Source organism: Apostichopus japonicus, chromosome 18 (genome assembly GCF_037975245.1).
Source record: "Apostichopus japonicus isolate 1M-3 chromosome 18, ASM3797524v1, whole genome shotgun sequence".
Taxonomy (NCBI): domain Eukaryota; kingdom Metazoa; phylum Echinodermata; class Holothuroidea; order Aspidochirotida; family Stichopodidae; genus Apostichopus; species Apostichopus japonicus.
This window is the reverse complement of record NC_092578.1, coordinates 16,041,538-16,066,429: the sequence shown is the minus strand read 5'-3', so window position 1 is coordinate 16,066,429 and position 24,892 is coordinate 16,041,538. Positions and strand designations below refer to the sequence as shown.

Below are 24,892 nucleotides of genomic sequence, written 5' to 3'. Positions count from 1 at the left end.
CAGGTTTGTACAAAGAAGGTTTTTGTTTTTATTGACGTTGTGTACCTTTCATTTACCGTTCATTTTTTTTTTATTATTACACTCACTAGGGTGTCAATTTGGCGTTCCATATGATGAATGCTTGCTAATTTCCTCTCGGCAATGCAAACGACTGATTGCTAGCTTTTACATGTCAAAATGAACTTTAACCTGCCTTTTTCATTCGGCCAATAATCCCAAAGGTAACAATCTGCTGAGTGGAATATCAATCCAAAAATATCATGCTAATCTGTGTGAATATTACACAAATTGTATTTTCATTCGTTCCCAATGTCCATTCCTCAGTATTGAGCCCGAAAATTGTTTGACTTTTGCCAGGAATGCGACATTAGGGAGTCCATTGTCGCAAGGGTTTTAAGAGGGTTCAAGATGTATCCTGTGTATAGCCTAATCGTAACTTTGTGTAATATAAAGCGTTGGTACATACCGTTAGGCTAGATACTCGCTAGTTAACAGTGCCAAGCTCTCAGGCCTCAATCAAGTCTATCCATGGTTGTTAACCTCCGTTAACTTAGCCTATGAAATAGAATAGACATAGGCCTACGTAAGGAAACTGAGGCTTACATACCCTACCGCTTCGATGAATGACAAACAGTAACAACTAACATAGCCCAACGTTAGGCCTAGGGTAGGCCTAATGTTGCTAATGAGGGCCCTACACTACAGTATATGGTAGAATACGGTAAATTCGCGTATACTACTGTGTTATACTTATATATCACTTTAAGTAGCTGCTCTTACAGTTATACAAGAGACTGTATTGCATTGTTGTTAGTTAAATTTTCACCACTTTTGCATTTCCAATTTTATGCTACAAAGCCTTGAAAAAATAGCAAACTTCTTACAGTGAAACTAAGAAACGTAAACTTTGTATGTTGAATTTGAAACTCTGTTGTGGATTGTATCACATATTCAGCGGGTTTGTACAATACACTTTATAGCATGCGCGAAGTTAAGAAAGTTTCCTTGTTTCATGCAGTTTGACTGACCACTTTTACGAGTATGATTCTCTCTATTCATGGTGGATTTTGGTCCATTGATGAAATCACATTACTTAAAGGAACTTAATAGCTTAGCAAAATCAATGAGATGGTCATCAGTGCTACCCTCTAAAAGAAAGTTATTGCCCTTACTAATTGCAAATTTACAGTATACCATCATACTATCACTTGTTTCAGGATGGATACAGGCTCGGTAAATAATGAACTTGTCATAGACTACGCCGAAGCCAAGAGCGAAGCATTAAATAAACATAGTATAAAATTGCTGACACTCGGTGCCAATGGGACAATGTATTAGTATAACATCATGTAGATAGCAATAAATGTTTGAGGAATTTGGTCAAGAGTTTGAAGCCTTCATAGTTTGCATGAATGAAAATTTGTTATTTTTATTTATTTGTTTTTTGTGGTGTTCTTGCCTTTCAGCATCATGGGTAAGTTCATGAAGCAAGGGCGTGTTGTGCTAGTTCTATCAGGACGCTTCGCTGGCAGAAAAGCTGTGATAGTAAAGGTAAGTTCAGATATGTTGAATCAGATTTTAGCTTGCATATCATACGTGGAAAGCATAGAGTATTTTAATTTTTAGTAAATTGTATCTTGACAGATGTTAGTAACTAGAGTTTAGACTAGGCTAAAGAGACTGAAAGTGAAGGCTTGAAAAAAAGTTTGATCAGTCGTTGAGTGAAAGGACAAACAGGTGAGTCCTAACTCAAACACCTTTGTGCTTACACAGGACGATTATAATGGTAACTTTGGTCATCAGGACAGTGATCTTCATTATGCTTTCCTCATGTTTGTAAATAATGTTTAACTAGTAGTGAGAGCCTTGTTTGAACAGGTTGTCACAAAGTGAAAAACTGACTACCCTGCTAATGTTGGTACAGTCAGGAGTATCATGTCTATTTTAAAAACAGCTTTCTGATTTTGAGTTTGAAAGTTGTTTTTTGCAACTTTGTTCGATACTGAATTGCCAAAACAGGGAATCCCTTCATCTTCTCTTGTGGACTGTCAGTTCAGACGAAAGTGAATTACTTGTATTCCTGATTTTGAGGTTTACACAAACTGTAATAGCTTTAAAAACCAAGACTCTGGTGAAACACAGTACTTATCTCAAATGTTGTTATGATCATTCTTTCCCCCACAGAACCACGATGACGGAAGTAACGAGAGGCCATACGCACATGCACTGGTAGCAGGCATTGAAAGGTACCCAAGGAAGGTGACCAAGCGTATGGGCAAGAAAGCTATTAAGAAGAGGTCCAGGATCAAGCCTTTTGTCAAAGTGTACAACTACAACCATCTCATGCCTACTAGGTTTGTCTTAAAGATCGTTATTGAAACTCTATGTGTAGCCAGGGCAGGGTTTGCACTAGCTTTGGATTGTTGGTAGAGATTCCCCTTTCTCAAGATATTTTTTGGTAGGGATTTTAGAATTCTTGTAGAGAATTGTTTTTTTTTGTAAGATGCGGGAGGTTTCATAACATATCCATGTACATGGGAAAAGAAAAAAAAAACACTGACTATAGAGTTTACTTTTTGTAGTAATATCAAACACTGTACTCTATTTCAGACACAATAATACGATAAGAATAGAATATATACTCTCATAAATCTAACCAAACTAAGAGATGTATCAGGATTCAAATATATGTGTAATTGTGTATAAGAATGAACTTTTTAACTATTTATAATCAAGGTCAGGCTCAAAAGTAAATCCATGTACAGTTAGAGATCCATAGCCTGACAATCAAGTTGTTAATACATCAAACGACATCTTTTTGCAGGTTAAACTTTAAAATGTCAATATGCAAATTTTCCCAAGACTAAATTGGTGCACAAACTTGAACTCTTCCTTTTAAGCTTAGGCTTCGTTTGTTCGGCATTATATGCCCAGGTATTTGACAAAACTATTACTCATAGGCCTAGGCACATTTGCATCTTCGTGTGCAACCCTATCTTCTTCAGAACTAGACTTCTCTTCATCGTTGGTAGTCCGATTAAAAAATGAAAAAGATTTGACTTTTTTATGCATCTCAGAATGTACACTGATGAAAAACCCATGGATTTTTGTGAAACAAGTACTACAAACATGCAGACGACAGTTACAATTTACAACTTTAAACGTTACAGAACAGCTGACGATATACTTAGGCTAAGGCGTTCAGGTTAACCACGCAGTCGCTCCGTACATTTCTCGAACACTTAAACTTTGTTTATGCATCGTCATGAGTGGAGTAGTTAGATAAGATGACTGGCATATGAAGTTAAATTGTAAAGGTCATGCAGAATTGCAGACCTGGGTCATTCATCGCGAGTGATGCAACATGATTAGCAGCCAGCAGACGTCTAGGTGTAGTGCTAGGCTTGACTTATACAGCGCTGGGGTTGTATGCATAGGAAAGCAGTGAAGATACGAGACATTTACGTTATTGATGATATGAATGAATAAGACTAAGTTTTTCCTTGAGGTTTGATCAATATATTTTTAATTTAGATCAACACTTTTCTAGCACATGTTATTTCTGTATATTCTATGGAGTTTCGGTTATTGTTGCTGATACTGAAATTGCTTAGTGGAGGCCGTTATTCGCCAGTAACGGTGCGGTGAATTGCTTGATTCATGCATTCGCGCTTCTAATGCAAACCCTGAGCCAAGGTTGGAAGAAGAAAAGCTTATATAGGATTTTGCAAATTGGGCAAGTCCAGGGATACATGTTGTGTCCTAGAAGAGAGGCGAAAATGAGAATCCATGTCAGTCTTGATGGAATTTGTTTTTTGGGGTGAATAGTTTCGTCTCACAGAAGTGATATATATATGAAGTACTGTATATGTGAAGTACTGTGATGTGCCGTAATGTTCTGAGAATGTTAAGAGATCACAATTGAAGTATATATTTGTCTTAGACTATCTGGAATGCCCTGAATGAAATTATTAAAGTAATGAGTTTATTTGGAAAATATTAATGAGTACAGATAACCAAACCATAGTTTCCATATTTTGAAGTTTGAAATTTATGTCAATTTTGTTCATATTTTTGTTTTTGTTTTTTTTCCTTCAAGATTTTTAATAGTTTTGTGCTCACTGGTATTACTGTTCATTCTCAGGTACTCTGTTGATGTCAGCATCGACAAGCAGGTTGTAAACAAGGATGTGTTCAGAGAACCCACACTAAAAAAGAAGGCCAAGAAGGAAGTTAAAGCTAAATTCCAAGACAGGTGATGAGCATTTACAAATTTCAAATGAACTGACATTAAGCAAGCCAAAAATTTCAAGTAGGACCCATTGCCTGTGGGAACAGCAAGCGGCTGATATGTAATTTTGCGCCTGTCACGTAAATCCATTATCGCAGTTTCGTCCTCGTTTCCCAGTTTGATTTCCAGTTAGTCCAACTTATTTGTCCTTGAGTGATAGAAATTCAAGAAAGCATCTCCTGTCGATAGACTCTGGGAATAATTTTTGTGATATTGCGTAGAAAAATCACAAGACGTCTGACATAAATTTCTGTGTAGTAATGATTGCATACCAGAATCTTTGTGGTCTTCATCATTTCCCGTAAACCTCATGAAAATTCCAAGTTGCTATGCAAATTGTCAAAATTTGAATTATATACTGGTAGAGGTAGGATTGTTTGACATTCTCAGACACCTGTCTATTTCTTTGACAACTTGTGGGAAAGAGGTTAGGGCACTAGTATTTTCTGGTAACTTGGGGCTTAGAAAAGGGTTAGTCTGGGGCACGAACAGGTCAGAGAGTGGTTTGTCTATAAGGTGGGGTAACTTAGAATACAAGCTCATGTAACTGTAGAAAGGAGGCTACTCTGATAATGGAAGGTTGAAAGTTTACATGAGCAGTGATTTATCATCTGTGTTGCCAGATACAATTACATTCCTTTGGCAGATTTAATGCCATTACACTAAAAAGACTGAAATCTGTTATCAGGGCAAGTTTGGTTTTGTCCAAAAGGGAGTGCTGCAAATCTCTCTGCAATGGTCTGTTGAGTAACATTCATCGGATGTCTTTGTTCTTTCCTCCTGAATTCATTTCTTCTTTGTTTTATTTTTTGATGAACCCTTTTGTTTCTAGTAACTGGTGAAGGTAGTAATGGAACAATTCAACATATTAAACTTGACGTCCTATCTCTCAAATTGAAGCAACTTGTTTGTATTTGGTCAACAAAAACATACCTGAGTATAACTCAACACAAGACTGAATTATGAATAGAGTTTCTAATTTCTTGCCAATTAACATTTACTCAGGAGAAAATAACCTAAGAAAAGTGTTCAGTTTGATTATTCGTAATCGTTATTGTGATCACTATTCAGCACGGTTGGTACAAATACAGGATATTGGTGAATTTGTGTTAAATGTTGCTTCATATAGTCAGAATAGCTGAGTTGACATATTTCCTTTTTGTTTCATCAACAGATACAAGACTGGCAAAAACAAATGGTTCTTCACCAAGCTGAAGTTCTAGTCAGTGGATTCTCTCTAGGTCCAACTACACACATGTCTGTTGAATTAACAGCAGACCAGGCCAGAAAGTGGTTGTAAATTAAAAGAAAGAAAATAAAAAAAATCACATTTAGTGAAACTCAATTTATGTGTTTGGTGTATTTTATTTGTTGTTCTTCTTTATATAAATGAAAGCATGTGACCTTTCATGATTGGTTAACCTTGTAGATTGGTAGATGCCTACCCTACTGAATAGCATATTGGTGGATATTATATAACCAAATGATGAAAATGTGCATGAATTGTTTCATGTCTGTGAGGAAACTGGAACATCCAAGGAGTGCAGTACAGCTCATAAGTTGAAGTTTATGAAAATGATAGAAGGGAATGTTTGTAGCAAATGACAATTTTGGAGCAAGGATACAAATGCTATGGGTGGTCAAATTGTTACTTTATGCTATGTATGCTTTTTTCAAAGTTATCATTCCTGGGAGGGCATTCCAACTGCCTTAGTTTCTTACCTACTTGTCAAGACCGTCATGTCTCCTTTCCATGAAAATTGTCAAGTCTTTCTATTGAGGCCCCACCACCCTTCCATTTAGTATGAGAAAAAGCTCTGAATTACTGTTTGCTGTTCCAAAGCATGCTCTAGGTACCACCTGAGAAAAACGATTAGTACTTTGAATGGACATGACAGTTTTTTCTACAGGAGTATCCCACTGGAATAATTTAAAGAAAAGAAAAAAATCTTGAATAGCCTCTCCATTTTTTGCAGAGACCTCTGCTATTCAGTACATTCCTAGTAAGTTGACAGGGGTCTTGATAAGAAATACTTTTTCCCATGTTTCACTGAACTGATGTATATTAATATAGGTCCGTGTCCTATTCACTAACAAGTTGATGATCCCATGGTTTTGGCAATTATCTGATAGTGCAGATTTTGAGAATTGTAAACATCTGTCATACTGACTTGTGGAAATGGTAAATAGCTGTTCTTGGAGTGAAAGGATTGTTTGATTGTATCGGAACAAGTAGCATTGCGTGTATGGACCCATGGGTACACCATGGCATCCCCTCCTTCAAACCTAGCACAAACATTCAAATATATTAGCACAGTGTTGTAGTTTGACCGAATTTATAGTCTAAATAACCAATATGCCTCAAAAGGGACCAATTGTCTTCTATGGAAGGATATCATCTGACCCCATTACAACGAAGTCTACTTCAAAGACCTGGCCTCTTCTCTCCCTTTAACAAAATCCTGGATCCGTCTGTGTATTTGACAAGCGCTGGTTGCCTGTGCATCGCATCCATACAGATGGCAATAGAAAGTTTTGTTGGAGAGGCAGTCGAATGATGTGTGTTAGCGCCATCAGTTTCATTGCCGCCTTTTCCGAAACTCATACACAGTGAATAATCTGGTCTATCCTGTGTTAGTAAACAGTCTGAAGGTGTCGCGGAGAAGTAGAAGGTTTCCTGGTTTGCGTCCTTAGTAAATACTACCATTTGTGGGTGAAGTTATCAAAATGCCACGTGAAATTATAACATTACAGCTGGGACAATGTGGCAACCAAAGTAAGTGATCCATGTCTTTGCAATCTCCTGTACTTGTTTCATAAGTACCTGATATGCGAAATTACTTGAAATGTGTAGGCTAGGCTTATTGTATTTGTAAGTAGCCTAGGCCTACATAGCTCGATAAGTTGTGATGTGATTAATGTTAGACGAAGTTATGATTAGCTCTTCCTTTTTGCATATTGTATCTAGAGTGCCACCTAGCCATGTGTCTCAGGTTACGCCTACCCCTGCCTTACTGTATCTTAGTCCTAGGCAGTAAAGCCATATAAATACAGCCAAAGTTGGGTATAGGCCTAGCATGTTGGGCTCATAATTGACGCACTTAAAGGAATTGTCTGGTTGAAGATTTTGATACATTGTCCTTGTAGTTATTATTTTTCTCTTTCTAACCATGTAAAAATCGTCTCCATTGGACGTTTTCTTCTTATAGAAATCTGGTTTTCAAATTCACCAGTTTCTCACCAAAAGTACCCTTTGTTCGAACGCATCAATATGGTGATTGACTTGGTGCTTGCAAATAGGCAAAACAGGTGACTTGAAGATAGCACTCCCATTTTCCGCAACAAATACACTCACGTTTGTACACGCACAGGTGACCGCCTATTACATATACCTATCGCGAACGTTACAGCCTACCATGCCCAGTTGGTATACGTATAGCGTTGCACATAATATACTCTGACACTCAAACCACAGTTCATAAACTGTTCTTTGAAATCTCTGAAATAAAATTCACGGGTCAAATTAACAGTAAAAGGAAACTTGCAAAGTATTTGTAACACCGAAAGATGAAACTTGGCGGAATCGATGTCAGAGCAGAATGTAGCACCGAGAAGCTTAGGGGTTCTCTACACATGTAGCCTACACATGCGAACATTCTTCGCGTTGGAGCTGGATAGCGCAATGTATAAACAACGAAGAGTCTGCTGTTAAAATTTATCTTGTGTTACACAAAGACCACGAAACCACCGATCTACTACATATATGGAGTACGGCTTAAGGAGTTTTTGAAAACATACAGTATCTAATTTCTAAGAAATTTCACCGTAAATTAATGAAGAAATTTTTCGGTATACAAACGCGGTTTTTGTTGTGATTACCGTTTAGGTACTGTACGGAGGGTGGGTTATGTCGCAATCTGCATTAGCATAGCTGATGTCACGTTCTGTACTGTTCAAATCATATTTGAAATGTCTATCCTTAACGATTAATAAATCGTTTCTCTGTCAAACGCAACATTAACGTTCTCATACTTTGACAACATGTTTGGAAAATTATTTATCATTTATTAAGGTAACTTCTTTGGGCCACCAGACAATCCTTTTAAATTAACAATTTCTGTCAACGAAATATCCAAATCATTCAACTGTATGCGTTTTTCATATGTGTAGTTCCTCTGAAATGTAATGATCTCAAAATATTTATTGTTCTGTACCTACGCAACGTACAATTGAGCAGAATTTGACATGTCTGCTGTGTCAAGTTCTTTCATCATACCCCTAAATTGATACATTCGTCAATAAGCTACAGTAACTGTAGTGTAGGCCTAAGTATACATTCATTGACTTTGGATGCTGTTTGTTATGCTCTGAGCCTCTAAGCTCAGACAGGTCATGTCCCAGAGAGTAGTGGTATCATACTGAGGTAATTTTTGTTATTTTTAGGGAGTAAGATATCCAAATGCCAAAAAAATGTGCAAAACTGGGGGGAGAGTGTTAATAGCTTAAAAAAAAACACAATTTGATCAGCATATACCTGAAATGAATTAAAACTCATCAAATGTGTAACTCTGCTTGGCTGGTTGCCAGTAATATTTGAAGGTGCTTCAGTAAAGAAGACCTGTGCGTCAATTATGAATCCTTTACTATACATACCATAGACCTACGGTAGGTTACAACAATTTTTTTTTTCTTCAAAAGTAGAACCTTGTTTGGCTTTTCATATGATCTCGTGGTAGCCCTATAACATTTTGACAGCGGGCCAAATTTGCAAGCATTGCTTACACTTCAGTTGTGACTATTTATGTCATCATTTTTCTACTCTTTATCAAAAGTTTAAAACCTGCTAATTATGCTATGATTTATAGTCTAGCCGAGCTATAAGAATGATGCTTGAGTGTCTATTCTCTAAATAGCAATTGGCTATTAGTTGGAATTGTGATAATTTATTTTATGCTGTTTTCTGCATTATTATTGTTATTTCATAATGTTTTAACTTTAACCCTATTACATGTATCATACCATGTTTCAGTTGGAATGGAATTTTGGAAGCAACTGTGTTTGGAACATGGTATCAGCCCAGAAGGAATCTTGGAAGATTTTGCAACTGACGGAACAGATAGAAAAGATGTCTTCTTTTATCAGGTTTGATCTTAAATTGTATAATTGAATCATTCAGTATGCATAACATAATGTAGTTTTGTTCCTTGGTTGTGTAGAATTCAAGTTCAAAAGCACTATATTACATTTCTACGTTATCTTATAAAATGTTCACGTTGATACCATGATAGGTTCCCAGGGAATAATTAATCTGGTCTCTAATAGCAAAACACAATGTTAAAATTGTCAAGTTACTACTCAAATTCAGATATGTTAAGGCCTAGCAATTTTGTGCTCAGCAATAAATTACTTTCAATATTTTTTTTTACATATTTATGGTAAGCCAAATTGAGAATCCTCAAAACTGCTAAACGATGATTTGCCGACTAAATTTCCTTGGTTTGAATCTAATTTACATCCCAATTCTTTTGGGAATTGATAAAAAGTCTGATGAACATGGGTTAAGATTGGGGTTGGGAGTGGGAGAAAACCTGGATTTTAGCACGTTATTAAAATGACGTTCTTCAGTCTGATGGAAACAACCTGAAAGATATTCTATACTCCAGTTAATGGATGGGATACAGGATGTCGATGGACGGGTCCATTATGAAGAATTGTACCCTTCCAGGTACTACTGAAATAACTGAATACCAGGCCTGCTGAATACATACGTATTTTGTGTTTCTTTGTGTGCGAGTCTTCACTCCCTTTAAGCCAGTCTTACTTGTGAATACGGTACCTCTCTTTCTTAATGAAATCTACAGTTGTCCGTTTTTTTCATTTTCACAATCAGGCGGATGATGAGCATTACATTCCTAGAGCAGTCTTGCTTGATCTGGAACCGAGGGTCATTCATAGCATACTGAATTCGCCCTACGCCAACCTCTACAACCCAGAGAATATCTATCTCTCTAAACATGGAGGAGGAGCTGGAAATAATTGGGCATCGGGTTACACCCAGGTGAGAGGAGTTCTTGTCAACTACAGTATAACATCGGATGTTTAACAGTCTTCAGATCATAGAAAAAATGGACTGCGTAACTTCTTGAAACAACTGCAAGCTACCCCTTTTTGAGTTGCCTGAGAACCAACCCCATTCCACTTAGATGACATTACATCCCTGTGAAATCCATAACCACCCTTAGATCATTTCTTGAACCCTACCTGATGAAATTTCCTCCTGCCATTTGGATGACTTGGAGGAGAAATTCCTGGTCATCCAAAAGAACACGTTCCAAATTGTTCCCCAAATAAGTCTGGACGAGAATGGTTCAATCCTAAAATTATCACATACTGACACAACATTGCATCACAGTTCAAGTTCAACCATATTTTGTTTGGCATTATTTGTAATGTGCAGGTAAATTGGAGGCCAAATCAAGTCTTTTCCCCTTTTTTTCCCCTCGAATTCTTAAAAATTGTCACGTCCAGATGACCGTAGTATGTTTTGGTGTGTGTGTGGGATCCCTATCATCACAGACTGCTTAGGTATTCCTGTACATACTGAATTTGGGTCGTCTCAATTTTGACAACATTCTGGAGTACTTGTCATCCAAATGTTTTATGTGTTCGTTTCCAACAGTTTTAGGAAAAAAGTGAGATTATTTGTATTTCATTGGTGTGTTTTTGGTTTTGTGTCATGAATAATGCTAAAATTATGCAATCCCAGGGCGGTGCTCCACACCACATACATACTTATGTGATAAGATGTTTGAATCTAAAATGTTGCCCATCTGCTGCTTGTAAATATTTGAGAGGAATTTTTTTGGTTTTTCTGATCCCTTCAGGGAGATCGTTTATATGAAGAGGTGTTTGACATCATTGACCGAGAGGCAGACGGTAGCGACAGTCTTGAGGTACGGTAATCTTTTTATTAGCATTACATTTACAGTTAACATAAATCTCTTCCTAGTTCCCTTTCACTATGTGTAAAAAAAAAAATCACTGAAGGAGAATTTGAAGTGACAAGTCATGGCTTACAAAACAAGTTTCCATCCTTCTTACTCAAGGACAGTTGACTGTCACTTGGAATAAGTCAGTTACTTAAAGATGACAAGAAAAATTCTATGTTTTGATAATAATAAATAATATGGTCATCAATGAATAATTCCTGTTAATAGTTTGATTCTTTGTTAATGTCAAAGTCTGAGTGTGTATAGACCAGTGGGTATATAAGTTATAGAATAATATGAATTATAAAATTTCCACTTTACCCCTATTGAAGCCCACAGATGGTGTCTGTGTCCTGCACCTCATCGAGCCCCCTACGGGTTTGTAGTGTCAGCTTTTTGGGTCAATGTATCAATAACAAATGTTTAATGCTGTCACCACAAAATCGAAAAAGAAATATCAGTACATTTGTCAGGTCTACACGACAGCATCATATCAGACATATTTTTTGTAAATGTATCTATGTTGACTATATTTCATTCAGTGGTATTTTTGTTTCTTTCGTCTGTAGGCCTTCGTCATCTGTCACTCCATTGCTGGAGGTACTGGTTCAGGAATGGGGTCATACCTACTGGAAAAGCTAAATGACAGGTATTATTTGTATAACCAAAAAATAAAAAATGGTGCAAACTATTTTTTTATTATTCTTGAACCACTGTAATCGTTGTTTGTTTAGCAGTGAATCTTTTGTGTTTTTTGGTACATTTTCGCTGCGAAATAATTTTACTCCGTCCAGTATCCGTTAGCAACTTACCTCATGGGTGAAAGCATATCAGTGTGTCCCTTGGTGTGGCTGCAAGAAGCATTTTGCTGGAAGTCTATAACTGATCAGATCCGAAATTGTTTTGTTCTTTATTTCAGTGTTGTTGTTTTTTCAAAAAGTACATGGTCATAAATAGACCACACAATAATGTTTGCGCTTTTGTCTTGAAAGCTTGAAATGTTGCGTGTAAACTTAAATAGCCCCACACAAGTGAATGTGTTTGTATTGAAAGAATATTCATACCTGGTTAACATACCCTAATGAGATAGAACAGTCGATATAACTGTTTCATTGCGATATTTAGTGACATGTCTAGTAACATATAAATTCAATGAGTTCTGTTGGACCCCAAAGATTTCTTTCATTCTCGTCTTTAATGATTTGTTTCGTGCTTGCTCTCCTTTGTACAGGTTTCCGAAGAAATTAATTCAGACCTATTCCGTGTTCCCAAACCAAGTTGAAATCAGCGACGTGGTCGTACAGCCGTATAATTCAATGCTAACTCTGAAGAGGTTGACACAAAATGCAGATTGCGTGGTATGTTGTCCTGCGGATATATCATATACCAACAATTTTACAAACAAAATAATCAAATTAATGGAATTTTTTATTTGTAGAAAACCTAGTATAATATATCCTCCTGTAGTTTCTCGATAATTAGTTATTATGTATGTAACAGAATTTTCTCGACCATTTTTATTTCCTGGACGATATTTCGTTTTGCTTTGTAGGTTATTCTGGATAACACTGCTCTGAACAGAATAGCAACAGAAAGACTGCATCTTCGAAATCCTGACTTTTCACAGATTAACCAAATGGTAGGAGCATTTATGATATTTTTTCCACATATCTCACAATTTAATTTTTTTCTTATTGAAGAATGCCCACTTTTGCAGTAATTATTACATATAAATAATACGACAATCACCTTTTTTTAATTTGAGATTAATTTATTATGATGAACTGGACTTGGCGAAGTGTATTTGAAATTGATTGTTCACCTAATATTTAGACCTGAGCAAAATGTTACCTTCTGGGATTATATATCAGAGAGTTGTTCTATGTTCAACATCGTTTAGTTCTCTAACAATGAACTAAATTCATTGTCAAAAAAATGTTGAAATATTAATGAAACCACCTTGTTTGGTTTCACAAAAGGGAAACTATGGAGTCACTCTTACCGACCTTGCAAAATTTTGAGGGGGGCTGCAAAGTCCGCAATGACTATAACACAGATTGCTAAGTTAATAAATAATTACAAAATATGGTTAGGTTCGTCCAACGCTTCAATGTAGTGTTCTACGTAGTGTGAAGACTAAGAAATTACTTCTTCAGTTAAGTTTTACTGATATCTCCATCTGTCTGTGACTGTTTTATTTGTTGACAGGTCTCCACCATCATGTCTGGTAGCACGACCACATTAAGGTACCCAGGGTACATGAATAATGACCTGGTAGGGCTCTTGGCATCCCTCATCCCCACCCCGAGGTTACATTTCTTAATGACTGGTTACACACCTCTCACATTGGGGACGGAACAGAATGTAAGTATTAATGGCCATCAGGCTTCTAAACTTAAGACACGAGGTTCAAAAAATATGATTGCGTCCAACTTTTGTTTCTTAATAGTTTGTGTAAAAAGATGCTAGTCTATCTGTTGGAATGCTGTCTCAACTTGTGTGTGTGACTGGGTGTGCACTTGTTTGGTATTCTGACCGAGGACTTGAACAAAAGAATTCCAGGTCCTCGGCTGTGATTTCTAAAGAATCACCACGTCCTCGAAAGAATTTATTGTTATGGGGTATTGTTAAGGTTTGTTAATGTGGAGTTGAACAATGGAAAAAACAATGGGGTCCTCGGTCTGAATGTAAAACACACCTGTGTGTGTCAGTGTGTGTATATATGCAAATTTGCATGTGTGTACAGTTATTGGACACCTTGCATACATTCATTTTATGTGTATTTGTGTTTCGATATATTTTGATATCTTCTCTTCAATGGCTGTTAACTTAGGTCGGTATGTAAGAGGCTGTTAGCGTAGGTCTGTATGTAAAAGGCTGTTAGCTTAGGTAAAAAACATGTAAGCTTTTTTTAGTGTCCTCCATGGCATATGTAACACTGACAGTTCTCTTACTGTATCATTTTGCCAACTTGCACATGAGAAATTAATTCAAACTTTTCCTTGATATAGTCTCCATTAGTCTGGAGTAAAACACAATTTTTACCTTTTTTCCTGTCTGGTCTCTCCATTATGACAGTAAGCTACTTTCAAACTGATATTTAATCGTAACCTATGATATCTCCAGATTTTATGTCTGTAATTTGCATACGTCCGGATTCACCGACATCAATTAAGATCATTGCACCGGAACGTGGGAGACACGATTTTGCTTTTTATGTTTGCAGCAACCAAGTGTACGAAAGACGACAGTGCTGGACGTAATGAGAAGATTATTACAACCGAAGAACATCATGGTGTCCTCCCAGATGAGGGACAGACAGAGTAACCACTGTTATATCTCCATCTTAAATATCATACAGGGAGAGGTAGATCCTACACAGGTAAGCCATCATCACCCCTCCCCTCATCCCCAAACACTCAGGGATGACAGAAAGAGTAACCATTGTTACATCTCCATCTTAAATATCATACAGTGAGAGGTAGACCCTACACAGGTAAGCCATCATCACCCCTCCCCTCACCCCACCCCCTAATCCCCGAACATTCAGGGATGAGAGACAGAGTAACCACTGTTACATCTCCATCTTAAATATCATACAGGGAGAGGTGGATCCTACACAGGTAAGCCATTATCACCCCTCCCCTCACCCCACCCTCTCATCCCCAAACACTCAGGGATGAGAGACAGTAACCACTGTTACATCTCCATCTTAAATATCATACAAGGAGAGGTGGATCCTACACAGGTAAGCCATTATCACCCCTCCCCTCACCCCACCCTCTCATCCCCAAACACTCAGGGATGAGAGACAGTAACCACTGTTACATCTCCATCTTAAATATTATACAGGGAGAGGTAGATCCTACACAGGTAAGCCATTATCACCCTCCCCTCACCCCACCCTCTCATCCCCAAACACTCAGGGATGAGAGACAGTAACCACTGTTACATCTCCATCTTAAATATTATACAGGGAGAGGTAGATCCTACACAGGTAAGCCATTATCACCCCTCCCCTCACCCCACCCTCTCATCCCCAAAGACTCAGGGATGAGAGACAGTAACCACTGTTACATCTCCATCTTAAATATTATACAGGGAGAGGTAGATCCTACACAGGTAAGCCATTATCACCCCTCCCCTCACCCCACCCTCTCATCCCCAAACACTCAGGGATGAGAGACAGTAACCACTGTTACATCTCCATCTTAAATATCATACAGCATGTTATAGAGGGAATGAAACATGCCCACACAGGTGAGCCGAAATAGAAATTTCTGTGCACAGAACATCAGTATTTTACAGGAAACGAATACATAAACCTGAAAACTACACTACAGCAAATGTAAGCAGTAAACTATTTCCTGTGAGATGAAAGTTACACAGTCAGTCTGAAGTTATATATGCAAATTAAGGTAACTGTCAAGAGAGTGTTGTAGGGCTACAAATTTTCATTCAATCCAGTGTAAATATAAAATTTATAAAGAGGAATCATAAAATATGTTAACAGGCAAAGAAAAGGGAAAAAAGGTAAGATTAAATACATCTGCACATTACAATAGTTCATAAAAATGATGTAGCAAACAGTCTTAATAAAACAAACATTTTAAGTGCTTGGATGGAACGTATAAAGCAGCATGGTATATAAAAGAGTTTCTGTAAACTTGTGTTCTGTATTTTTGGCAAGATGTGGGGATTTCTTAGATTTCTGTTTGATTTGTGCGGGAGAATTTTGAGTACAGTCTACAAAGGGTGATTCTGATCACTGTTAATCTTATTAGCCATTCTTGTAATATCAAGTATTTGAAGTTTGTTTCTAACCGTAAACAACCATTGTGATAAAATAGTCATGGCAAGGCATAATGACGATGAACTTTCTTATGACGTGCTCTGTCATTAATGTACCAGAAGAGTGTTCTCTTCGTATGCAAATACCTACGATAGTAGCAAACTATCATCTTTTTTTACACAGGTACATAAAAGTTTGCAGAGAATTCGAGAGAGAAAGCTGGCCCAGTTCATACCGTGGGGTCCTGCAAGCATACAGGTATGTCAATTGTAATAGCCAACTGCTATGTAAAAAAATATATATAAAAGTCTATTGGTTTATGAACAATTTCCTTCAAATTATTCGAGAGGAGTGAAAAGGGCTCTGATAAAGAAGATCTTGTAAATTGTGGTCTATATAAGTGTTAGCTTTTTATTATTGAATGCAAGATCTCTATGAGACCAACTATAAAATGATTGAAAGTACAGTTAGCAACACCTGTGTCAAATTGGGTGAATAATGCAGTGGAGAAACTGTCTCTTACTGGAATTGATTTTTGATTTGTGTGGAATTAAAAATAATAATAATATTGAGGATATATAAAAGTGCAGACATATCCATCGGTAACGGTGCTCAATGCGCACCACAATATTACCCTGGTCAACGATAACCTGTCAAACATAGAGACAATCCCTTCCACATGGCAGCAGCCAAACAGCACCCAAGTGACAGTTTATCTAACAGGACCCCATTTGTACACCTGGGTGAAGAGAGGCAAGGGAGATAAAGTGCCTTGCCCAAGGAAAAACAACGTAATGATCTGCCCAGGACTCAAACCTGCAATCCTTAGATCACAAGTCCACTGCCTTTAACCACTGACCACAATGCTCTCACAATTAATTTGTAACTTGGCAAAACTCATCTTAGATGTAACCCTGTGGGTTTCTCCATAACTAAAACCTGCCTTAGGGTGAATTACAGTAGATGATCTAAGATTTCTCAAAAGGTGGTTGGAAGTGGTGGGGAGGGGGGTTGGGGGGTGGGGCTGGACGGGAAGCAATTATCAGTAGATAACCAAATTACTACCGAAATGCAGTTCATAAGAAAACATCAGTAGAAGGTAAGTAATGCACTTGCTTGAAAATGTGCAAATATCAATTATGTACTTGTTATGAACAAAAGTAAGTTTTCAGTTAATTTTTTGGTGCAATGTAAACTGAAAAGGGGGGTTTGGGGTCTGCCATTGGACAGGTCTTGAATTCACAATCTCAGTTGCTTGGTTTCATTGCTTAAAATACATTGATTTATGCAATCAATAGTATTAATCGTCATATCGATGGTGGCAAACGGTTTGATTCCACTCTTGGAAAACTTCTCTCTCCTGAAACATAATTTTCCTATTTTTTTTGTTCTAGGTTGCTCTGTCAAGAAAATCACCCTACGTACAGACTGCACACCGTGTCAGTGGATTAATGCTTGCCAACCATACTAGCATCGTCTCTGTGAGTACCCTGATAATCTCCACCAAAAGATTAATTAATTTAAATTGAAATCATTGATATACTTTCTGTAAAATCTATTGTATGTTATCAGGAATAATTTAGTTTTCAAATTTTTTGTAGCAGTTTTGATAGCTCTGAAATTTGGCTATTATAAATGCTATGGTTGCTATGCTATTATAAATGCTATTATAAATGATATGGTTGCTATTATAAATGCTATGCTATTGCTATGCTATTATAAACGCTATTATAAATGCTATGCTATTGCTATGCTATTATAAATGCTATGCTATTGCTATGCTATTATAAATGCTATGGTTTCCTGCGTACAAAAATGCTATACATCTTTGCATTGTATAGCAATTTTGCTCATTTTGCATAGCAATTTGCTATGCGATACCTGATTATTATTCACTGTTTATGAATGGACACAATGATCAATTATATATATAGGGTATCAATGTGCCCGGTGGACTTGGTTATCAAATTGCTAGACGTAAGATAGCCAGATTGCTATGCAAACCCCATGATGCATTGCAGCATTTTACACAGAGCCTTTGCATATTTACTATGGTATTATAAACAATATTCAGCTGCTATGCAAAATGAGAACAATTAATTTATTACCTGTCAAACGAGAAGGTATTTACTTTCCTCCAGCTCTGATAGGAGACAAAAGTTTTTTTTTTTCCACTTAATGAAACAAGAGTTGATGATCGGAAAATAATGTTTAGACAAATCTTACTTGATCCAGCTTACATTAGAGACAGGAAAATACAACATTTGCAGTTCTGCTGAGTTGATATCTTTATCAAATTTTAGTCTAAGATCAAGTTTGTATCAAAATCCTGTTCCTCATGTGTTGTGTATTATATACCCTAATCCATATTTTTAGCTTGTTTACCCTTTTGAACATTTTGAAATGTTTTTGGATGTCAAACATGCATATATGTTAATAAGTTGACCATTAGCTGATCAATGCTATTTGTTGCATAAACATCATAGTCTTATTGTCCAGTCACCTCATAGCATTAACACGCAGGTGGTAAAGATTAAGTGAATCTGCCAGAAACTGGACTGATATTTTTTTTTGTATGTATTTTAGATCCTCCTGCAAGCAGGAACTCACGAAGAAGCCTTGTTGGCTTATCAAAGCCGCAAGCTGACCGAAGTCAGTCTCTTACATTCATATTTAACGTCCATGATTATGAATTGTCAATAGTCAACAATTCTGTGACGGGACGACATACATAAATCTTGCAGTGACTCGAACACCGGGGACCTTATGATTGGAAGGTACCGGCGTTAACCACTGAGCTAAAACTCCCTAACTTTTTTTTAAATTTTATGCTTTGATTTTGCAGCTGTTTGAGAGGACATGTGAGCAGTACGACAAACTGCGGAAGAGAGAGGCTTTCCTGGAACAGTTTAGGAAAGAACCCATCTTCAAGGATAATCTGGATGAGTTGGACGATTCCAGGAACGTTGTGCAGGAACTGGTAGACGAGTACCATGCCGCTACCAGGCCAGACTACATAACATGGGGCACGCAGAAGGTAAGGACAGAGAGGGGTGAGGGGGGACTAGCAGGGCAAAGTTAATCACATGGAGTACATGGAAGGTAAGAAGAGAATGGGTGGGGTGGTGGGGGGGTGTGTGGGAGTGCTTGGCATGAACCAAGGCAGACTACATAACATGGGGCACTCAGGAGGTAAGGACAGAGGGGTGAGGGGGTCTAGCAGGGCAGAGTTTATCACATGGGGTACATGGAAGGTAAGAAGAGAATAAGTATGGTGAGGGGGGGTGGGCGGGTGGGTGTACGAGTGTTTGGCATGTACAGTAAACTAGAATGAAGTTTGTGAGGATTTCGTGATTCCTCCTACCTTGGTGGGGGGGTCCTGGAAAACCTTTTGAGTACCTTAGAATGATCAGAATGGAACACACAAACTCCCCATTTAGCTTTGGATGGCCATACATGTGATTTACATTAGGAAACCTTATCAACAAGATCTCAGACAGAAGCCAAAGACATAGAAAAATTTACCCCAAGTAGCATACTTTACTTTCCTTCCAAAGTAGTTCAGGACACCAAAGTGATATTTAACACCAGTTTTTGTAATCAGGCTTTGCAGGCGACGAAAGAATACAGAAAAAATGGACTGAGAAATTTGTGACGCTCTACTGAATGGCAAATAACTTGAGCCACTGATATTTTGAAAAGTCAAATTGATTTTGAATGCTGTTGTAACTCCACACTTTATGTAAATGCACAGACCACTTACATTTAAAATGGGTTTTTCAATGGTGAAAAATGAAGGGGGGGGGGGGAATACTCCAATTGTATATTTCAGAAGAAGCAAACAAATATTCTAGGTCTTTGCTGTCTTTTACTGTTTTGATTCCCAGGAAACCTTTCAAGATTTGTTTTGATTTTGTCTTCTTTATCACTTAGGCATCCAAACAAAGTACTAAAGCTTAAACCATTAAGGTGAGAAAGCTGATATAACTACACAGTACTCCCCTGGAAGCGGACAACTTCACAGGGTCACGAGGAAGGCTTCAATTTCATTCCGGAATGGCGTGGATCTCGTCCAGATTAGCCCGAGGAAACCAGCCATGGTAACGGGGGTTAGGAAATTACCCATTGCCTTCTTATAACCACAGAACATTACAACTAGAATGGAGCAGTGCCTGCTGTAATATTTCTCCTGTTTTGGGATTTTTTTTTTTCTTCTTCAACAGTCTTGGGCAATTAAGAGGGAGTTGTTTGATGGTCTTGTGTGAATATTTGTATATAACTTTAAGGAAGGTACCTTCCATTCATATGTAAATAACATTGATGTAAATAAAAATTAAAGTTTAGACCAGATACCCACCCAGAGTGGGTAGGTAAAATAAGCTGCAATTGGTTTTTAATGGCATTGAACACTCGCCCCAAACTGCGTGCGGTCGTCTAAAAAGTTAACTTTCCGTTGCTTGCAAGTGAAGTTTTTTTCTTGTCGCTACAAAATGCAGACAGTAATGAAACGTGATACCTTGTTATCTTTCATCTAGACCTGAGATGTCCATTGCTGCTTTGTACACTGTGCTGTGGGTATTGACCATATCTGCATGTATTGACTGTGCACTAGTGTCTAATTACCCAAGGTAGAAAGCTGTGTGTTTTTTTTTGCTGGGATCGATGGTGGTGTCTAACACTTCTGTTACACCTCATTCGAAACTATGTCAGATTACCGGCATGAGACGTTTCTTTGTGCGCGAGTCTTCAATGCCTTTAAACAAATAATCTTTGGTAAAGGCTGTGATAATATTTATTCCAAGTGAGGTGTAAATGTGTCATCTTTTTTTATTAACTTCGATGCTTTCTTACAAGTTCTTTCCTTTTCACAGATTCAAATCATTGGAAAATTAAAAAAGAACATAGTTAAAAATGACTTTCATCCTTCAAAGTCATTATTTCTTGTTCTTTATTGATGAGTAAGTTCCACCATATACAGTGGGTAGGTTTGGAAGTGATGGTTTTACTGTAGAATGTACAATGAATGTAGTCATGAGTGCTTCAGAAGTTTGTTCATAACAAAGTTCTTATAAAGTTTCATATATATTCTGATTTAGGGAGTTTAGAGAGAATTGACCTTTCATGGTATAAAGGGAAATATTTTGAAGATATGGGCAAGCTATTGAAGAAAGTGTCCATGGTTTCGCTTGTACAGGGGTTGATTTAGACCTAGTTCTCAATACACAGTATGCGGCCAAATCTGCCCGTGAAAGGATTAGATCTGTCCCATACAGAACATCGTCCCAAAAAATCTTGCACTTGTGGGAAATTTGCGCCCTTACCACTTAAATTAGGCCGTTAAGCTTGAGCACTCAAGACAGCCTACCCCTGCACATTGCTCAAATCTAGATAAAGTTCAAATTTTTGGTTCTTTCTGGCCATCTTAGAAAATTAAGAACCTCTGTTATGTATTCTAGGGTTCCAAACTTTTAATAGGTGAAGTGGCGTCAGGGACCACTCTGTGAATAAGTAAGACATAGTCTATGGCAATTAAAAAGGTAACAAGATATATTAAGTTTGAACATGACAAATATCATTCTGTGTACAATTGCTAAGGGTTGCAGAAACATCAAATCTTCTTGAGTTTTTTTGTTTGTGAGAGAGACACCAAAATAATGTTTAACTTTTTTACTTAGGGGAAGATTTGGATGTATGGATCACAATTTCAGTCCCACCACTGAAAAGTGGTTTTGGAGGGATGGCTACAAATTTGTTGAGTGATTTAGTTTGGAAAAAAATGGTGATATTGGAGTCACCACTTGTGACACAACTTGCTGATCACCAAAACTCTACAGACTTGGTTATTCATTTATCATATTTATAGTTAAAATTACCAAGTTTCATTATTTCAATTTTCTAAGCCAGACAATGTTGTTCTCCATTTTCTGATACCAGTTGCTTGGTTCTTTGTTGCTTGTAATTAATAATTAAAGTATTTTATAATATTATCGCTCGAAATAGATCAAAGATCTTTTGCATCGGCAGTAAACAGTTTTGTGTTCCTTCTTTTAGTGTCAAGCATAAATTTATTTCTGTTGGATTCAGGAAATGTGATTCCTTCAAGATTAGTAATTTTTTTTTGGGCTGCTCTTTAAGTCAAAAGTTTAAAATATTATTGAAGAGAAAAGACCAAGAGTTAAAATTAAGGATAAATATAGAATGCTAAAATTATGTTCTGCCTAGACTGGACATTTTAGACAAAATATTTCTGGTGGCTGTTGTTGATTGCCTTAGCAAAATTACTGCAAAATTTTGGGCATCTTTAGATCGTTACCACATCCTCATAGCATTTTGAAATATTGAGACGGGGGTTTTTCAACTATCAGTATGGCATCTTTTTCTCTTCAATAGAAGTTTTACATCGTCTGTCACAAATGTCCCTTTAATATGTACCGAAATTTAATTTTTAATTACTCTATCTTTAATTTGTACCAAAAATATCAAAGAGTTCCAAATCATGTGGTATTTCCAAGCTCCTATGAAACAGGTCATTGTATTTCAGTGTAACCAATGATCTGCTGTTACCAACTTCTATTATACCAGGGATTCTTTGACTTCTATAAGGTTTAAACCCTTCAAAGAAATCATACTCATAAAAAATGAACCACAAGAAAAAATACATGACAAATATGAGCTTTGCAAGACATGATTATTATCTCCTATTAAGGGAAACATAATTTAAAAAAAAAAATTCTATTTTAATTTTGACCGCATGTGAAAATGACAAATACTGTCGGCTCAATGGAAACGGTTAAATAATATCTCAAAAGATCAGTTTCAATGAAAACATGTCCTAGTTACCATAGCAACATAAATACATACAAAAATTGCACTGTGTTACCTAACTAATGGTGACAGGTCATTGGTGTGTGATGGAAATTTCTTTTCAACATTTCCAAAGGTCTTTTATATTAGTGATGTCTTATCGTATGTTGAACAGCAGTTCATAATACACGTGGAGATACCTACACAACAGTGGTTACAAGGTGTAAAGAACAGAAGATGGATTCCAACACATGCGATCTGTCACTCCATGATCACAGAAATGACAAAAAACAAAACAGACATAGGCATAAGTAGAGAAATACCATAAACCCTCCCCCCCCCCTTCTGGGTCCTCAACCTACACCATCCATGTGCAAATGAAAGGGGTGACTGTGCCAATTATGGGTGTAAAGTTTACGCCATAACTCCCTTTTACAAAGTTCCTTCGAAATGGAAAATCGTTGAAACCAGTACAAGGACTCATTCAATATGTGTAACTTCATTTTACACCTCTTCTTCCCCTCCCACCACCTCCTCCACACCCACCTCCGACTTAATGCCTATAACCCCAGAATTAAGAAATGTTGGTACCAGTTCTCTACCTAGACACAAGTGAAACAAACACCCATAGAGACTAAAAAAAAACCCCAGAATTTCCAAGTTTCCATGCACATGTAGTCCACAAATCCATTTCAAGACATAAAATGATCTTGAGTATTAAGTAAATAAATTGACAAAACATGTGATAACATTGACAAAAACATGTGATAATGTAATTGCTAACTTTACATGAACAAAAGCTAAACGGAGAAAAAATCATAAATGTTAAGCACACTGGGGCGTCATTTTCCTTCCTCGACCATAAATAATATTCAGGTTTTTAAGTGCACAAATCTCTGAGCCACAAACAGGTGGTAAAATTTGTTTTGTTTTGTTTGTAAAATTTAAGAAAAAAAAGGCCCAAATTTGACCAACTTCACCACTGTCCGATCCACTTGAAACAAATGCTTTTCTACTAGCTTTTACATATTGAATTATACTCTAAATTTCCATAACACTTTTATCGTGTTAAATTGTGAATGAATTGTAATTTTTTGGGGATAAATTCAACCTGTATTCCGGACGTCTGCATATCCTGAAACACATTGAAAAGCTGCACAAATAACAGAAGGATTCTACAGCTTCTAACAGCTTTACAAAACACACATGTGATTGTTACCGCTATTAGTGACAACTGGAAGTATGCAATTAATGAATACAGACCAACGTTGAAAGAAATATCAAAGAATATTTTAGTAAAATACCCTCCCCTCCCCCCTAATCGCAGCAACCTAAAGTCACACACAACACACATACTTCATGACATATAAGTCGCATCTCGTCTGTTTAAGCAGAGAAAATTTCGAACCAACATTGTACATGATAAAGACATCTAGCAAAATATATCATGTGATTTAATTAATAACACATCTGGTTCAACTGATAACTAATCCATTACCATCGATCAAACAACTATGGCACCCTCTACCTGGTCTAGCCTTTACCTTTTACCCATCTTGACTACTTCAAGATCTGATCAAAGTATTTCCAGATCAGATATTAGGAGGACCCATAAAAGTCAACTCTTGGCTTTCCTTAACGATTGCTCTTGTGTTTCTGTTGCGCTCTCTATCTCTCACAGCTGCTAGCCTTTGCATTTTCCTTCATTATTTTCTTCTTCAAGTCTTGCTTGTAAGAGAGAATACTCCCCTTCCATTTTGTAAGAGTCTGATGTTCACACACCCAAATTTCCTTAGCAACCTGTAAGTGACAAATGAAGAAAAAAAGATGGAGAAATTAGCAATGTTTCAAATACTTTTAACTCGAAAACTTGAATGAGAGGTACTATGGTGTTGAACTGCAGATACAAAATACATTCACCTGCCAATGAGTACACACATCGAGATACTTGTAGATTTGTGGACTTGACTTGTAAATTTTTCTTCAACATCTTTGAGGTCGAACGGCCAAAGGGAA

At 37.1% G+C, this 24,892-nt stretch overlaps 3 protein-coding genes across 5 annotated transcripts in view; 2 read left to right on the top strand and 1 right to left on the bottom strand.

The window, feature by feature from the left end:
• The first annotated feature begins 155 nt into the window (after positions 1 to 155).
• On the top strand, positions 156 to 5,636 carry LOC139958370 (large ribosomal subunit protein eL27-like). Its single transcript, XM_071955384.1, has 5 exons — positions 156 to 221; positions 1,467 to 1,551; positions 2,185 to 2,354; positions 4,145 to 4,255; positions 5,466 to 5,636. Exons 2-5 carry the CDS (start codon positions 1,471 to 1,473, stop codon positions 5,512 to 5,514), a joined length of 411 nt encoding a protein of 136 aa, XP_071811485.1. The 5' UTR covers positions 156 to 221; positions 1,467 to 1,470; the 3' UTR covers positions 5,515 to 5,636.
• Positions 5,637 to 6,850: 1,214 nt separating this feature from the next.
• On the top strand, positions 6,851 to 23,808 carry LOC139958369 (tubulin gamma-1 chain). Of its 3 annotated transcripts, none has more exons than XM_071955383.1 (14): positions 6,851 to 7,067; positions 9,321 to 9,433; positions 10,182 to 10,349; positions 11,176 to 11,244; positions 11,850 to 11,929; positions 12,512 to 12,638; positions 12,833 to 12,919; positions 13,489 to 13,644; positions 14,507 to 14,647; positions 15,014 to 15,028; positions 16,256 to 16,330; positions 17,467 to 17,553; positions 18,918 to 19,109; positions 20,006 to 23,808. In XM_071955383.1, the coding sequence occupies exons 1-14, from the start codon at positions 7,019 to 7,021 to the stop codon at positions 20,030 to 20,032; spliced, it is 1,386 nt and encodes a 461-aa protein (XP_071811484.1). In that variant the 5' UTR covers positions 6,851 to 7,018; the 3' UTR covers positions 20,033 to 23,808. The 3 variants fall into 3 exon arrangements, with proteins under 3 accessions (XP_071811484.1, XP_071811483.1, XP_071811482.1); XM_071955382.1 differs by lacking the exon at positions 15,014 to 15,028 and adding an exon at positions 14,889 to 14,903; XM_071955381.1 differs by lacking the exon at positions 15,014 to 15,028 and having other exon boundaries at positions 6,852 to 7,067; positions 14,507 to 14,662.
• LOC139958368 (ATP-binding cassette sub-family F member 2-like) overlaps positions 22,742 to 24,892 on the bottom strand; it is a 22,018-nt gene continuing 19,867 nt past the window's right edge. Inside the window, exon 13 of the mRNA XM_071955380.1 lies at positions 22,742 to 24,676. Coding sequence (XP_071811481.1) covers positions 24,545 to 24,676 — 132 coding nt within the window. The 3' untranslated portion in view covers positions 22,742 to 24,544. The remainder of the gene's footprint in view (positions 24,677 to 24,892) is intronic.

Coding starts and splice junctions, on each gene's coding strand:
- LOC139958370 (XM_071955384.1), top strand. CDS start 1,471: ATGGGTAAGTTCATGAAGCAAGGGCGTGTTGTGCTAGTTCTATCAGGA. Junction 1,552..2,184: donor GAAAAGCTGTGATAGTAAAG/GTAAGTTCAGAT, acceptor TTTCCCCCACAG/AACCACGATGACGGAAGTAA. Junction 2,355..4,144: donor AACCATCTCATGCCTACTAG/GTTTGTCTTAAA, acceptor GTTCATTCTCAG/GTACTCTGTTGATGTCAGCA.
- LOC139958369 (XM_071955383.1), top strand. CDS start 7,019: ATGCCACGTGAAATTATAACATTACAGCTGGGACAATGTGGCAACCAA. Junction 10,350..11,175: donor GGGCATCGGGTTACACCCAG/GTGAGAGGAGTT, acceptor TGATCCCTTCAG/GGAGATCGTTTATATGAAGA. Junction 12,920..13,488: donor TTTCACAGATTAACCAAATG/GTAGGAGCATTT, acceptor ATTTGTTGACAG/GTCTCCACCATCATGTCTGG.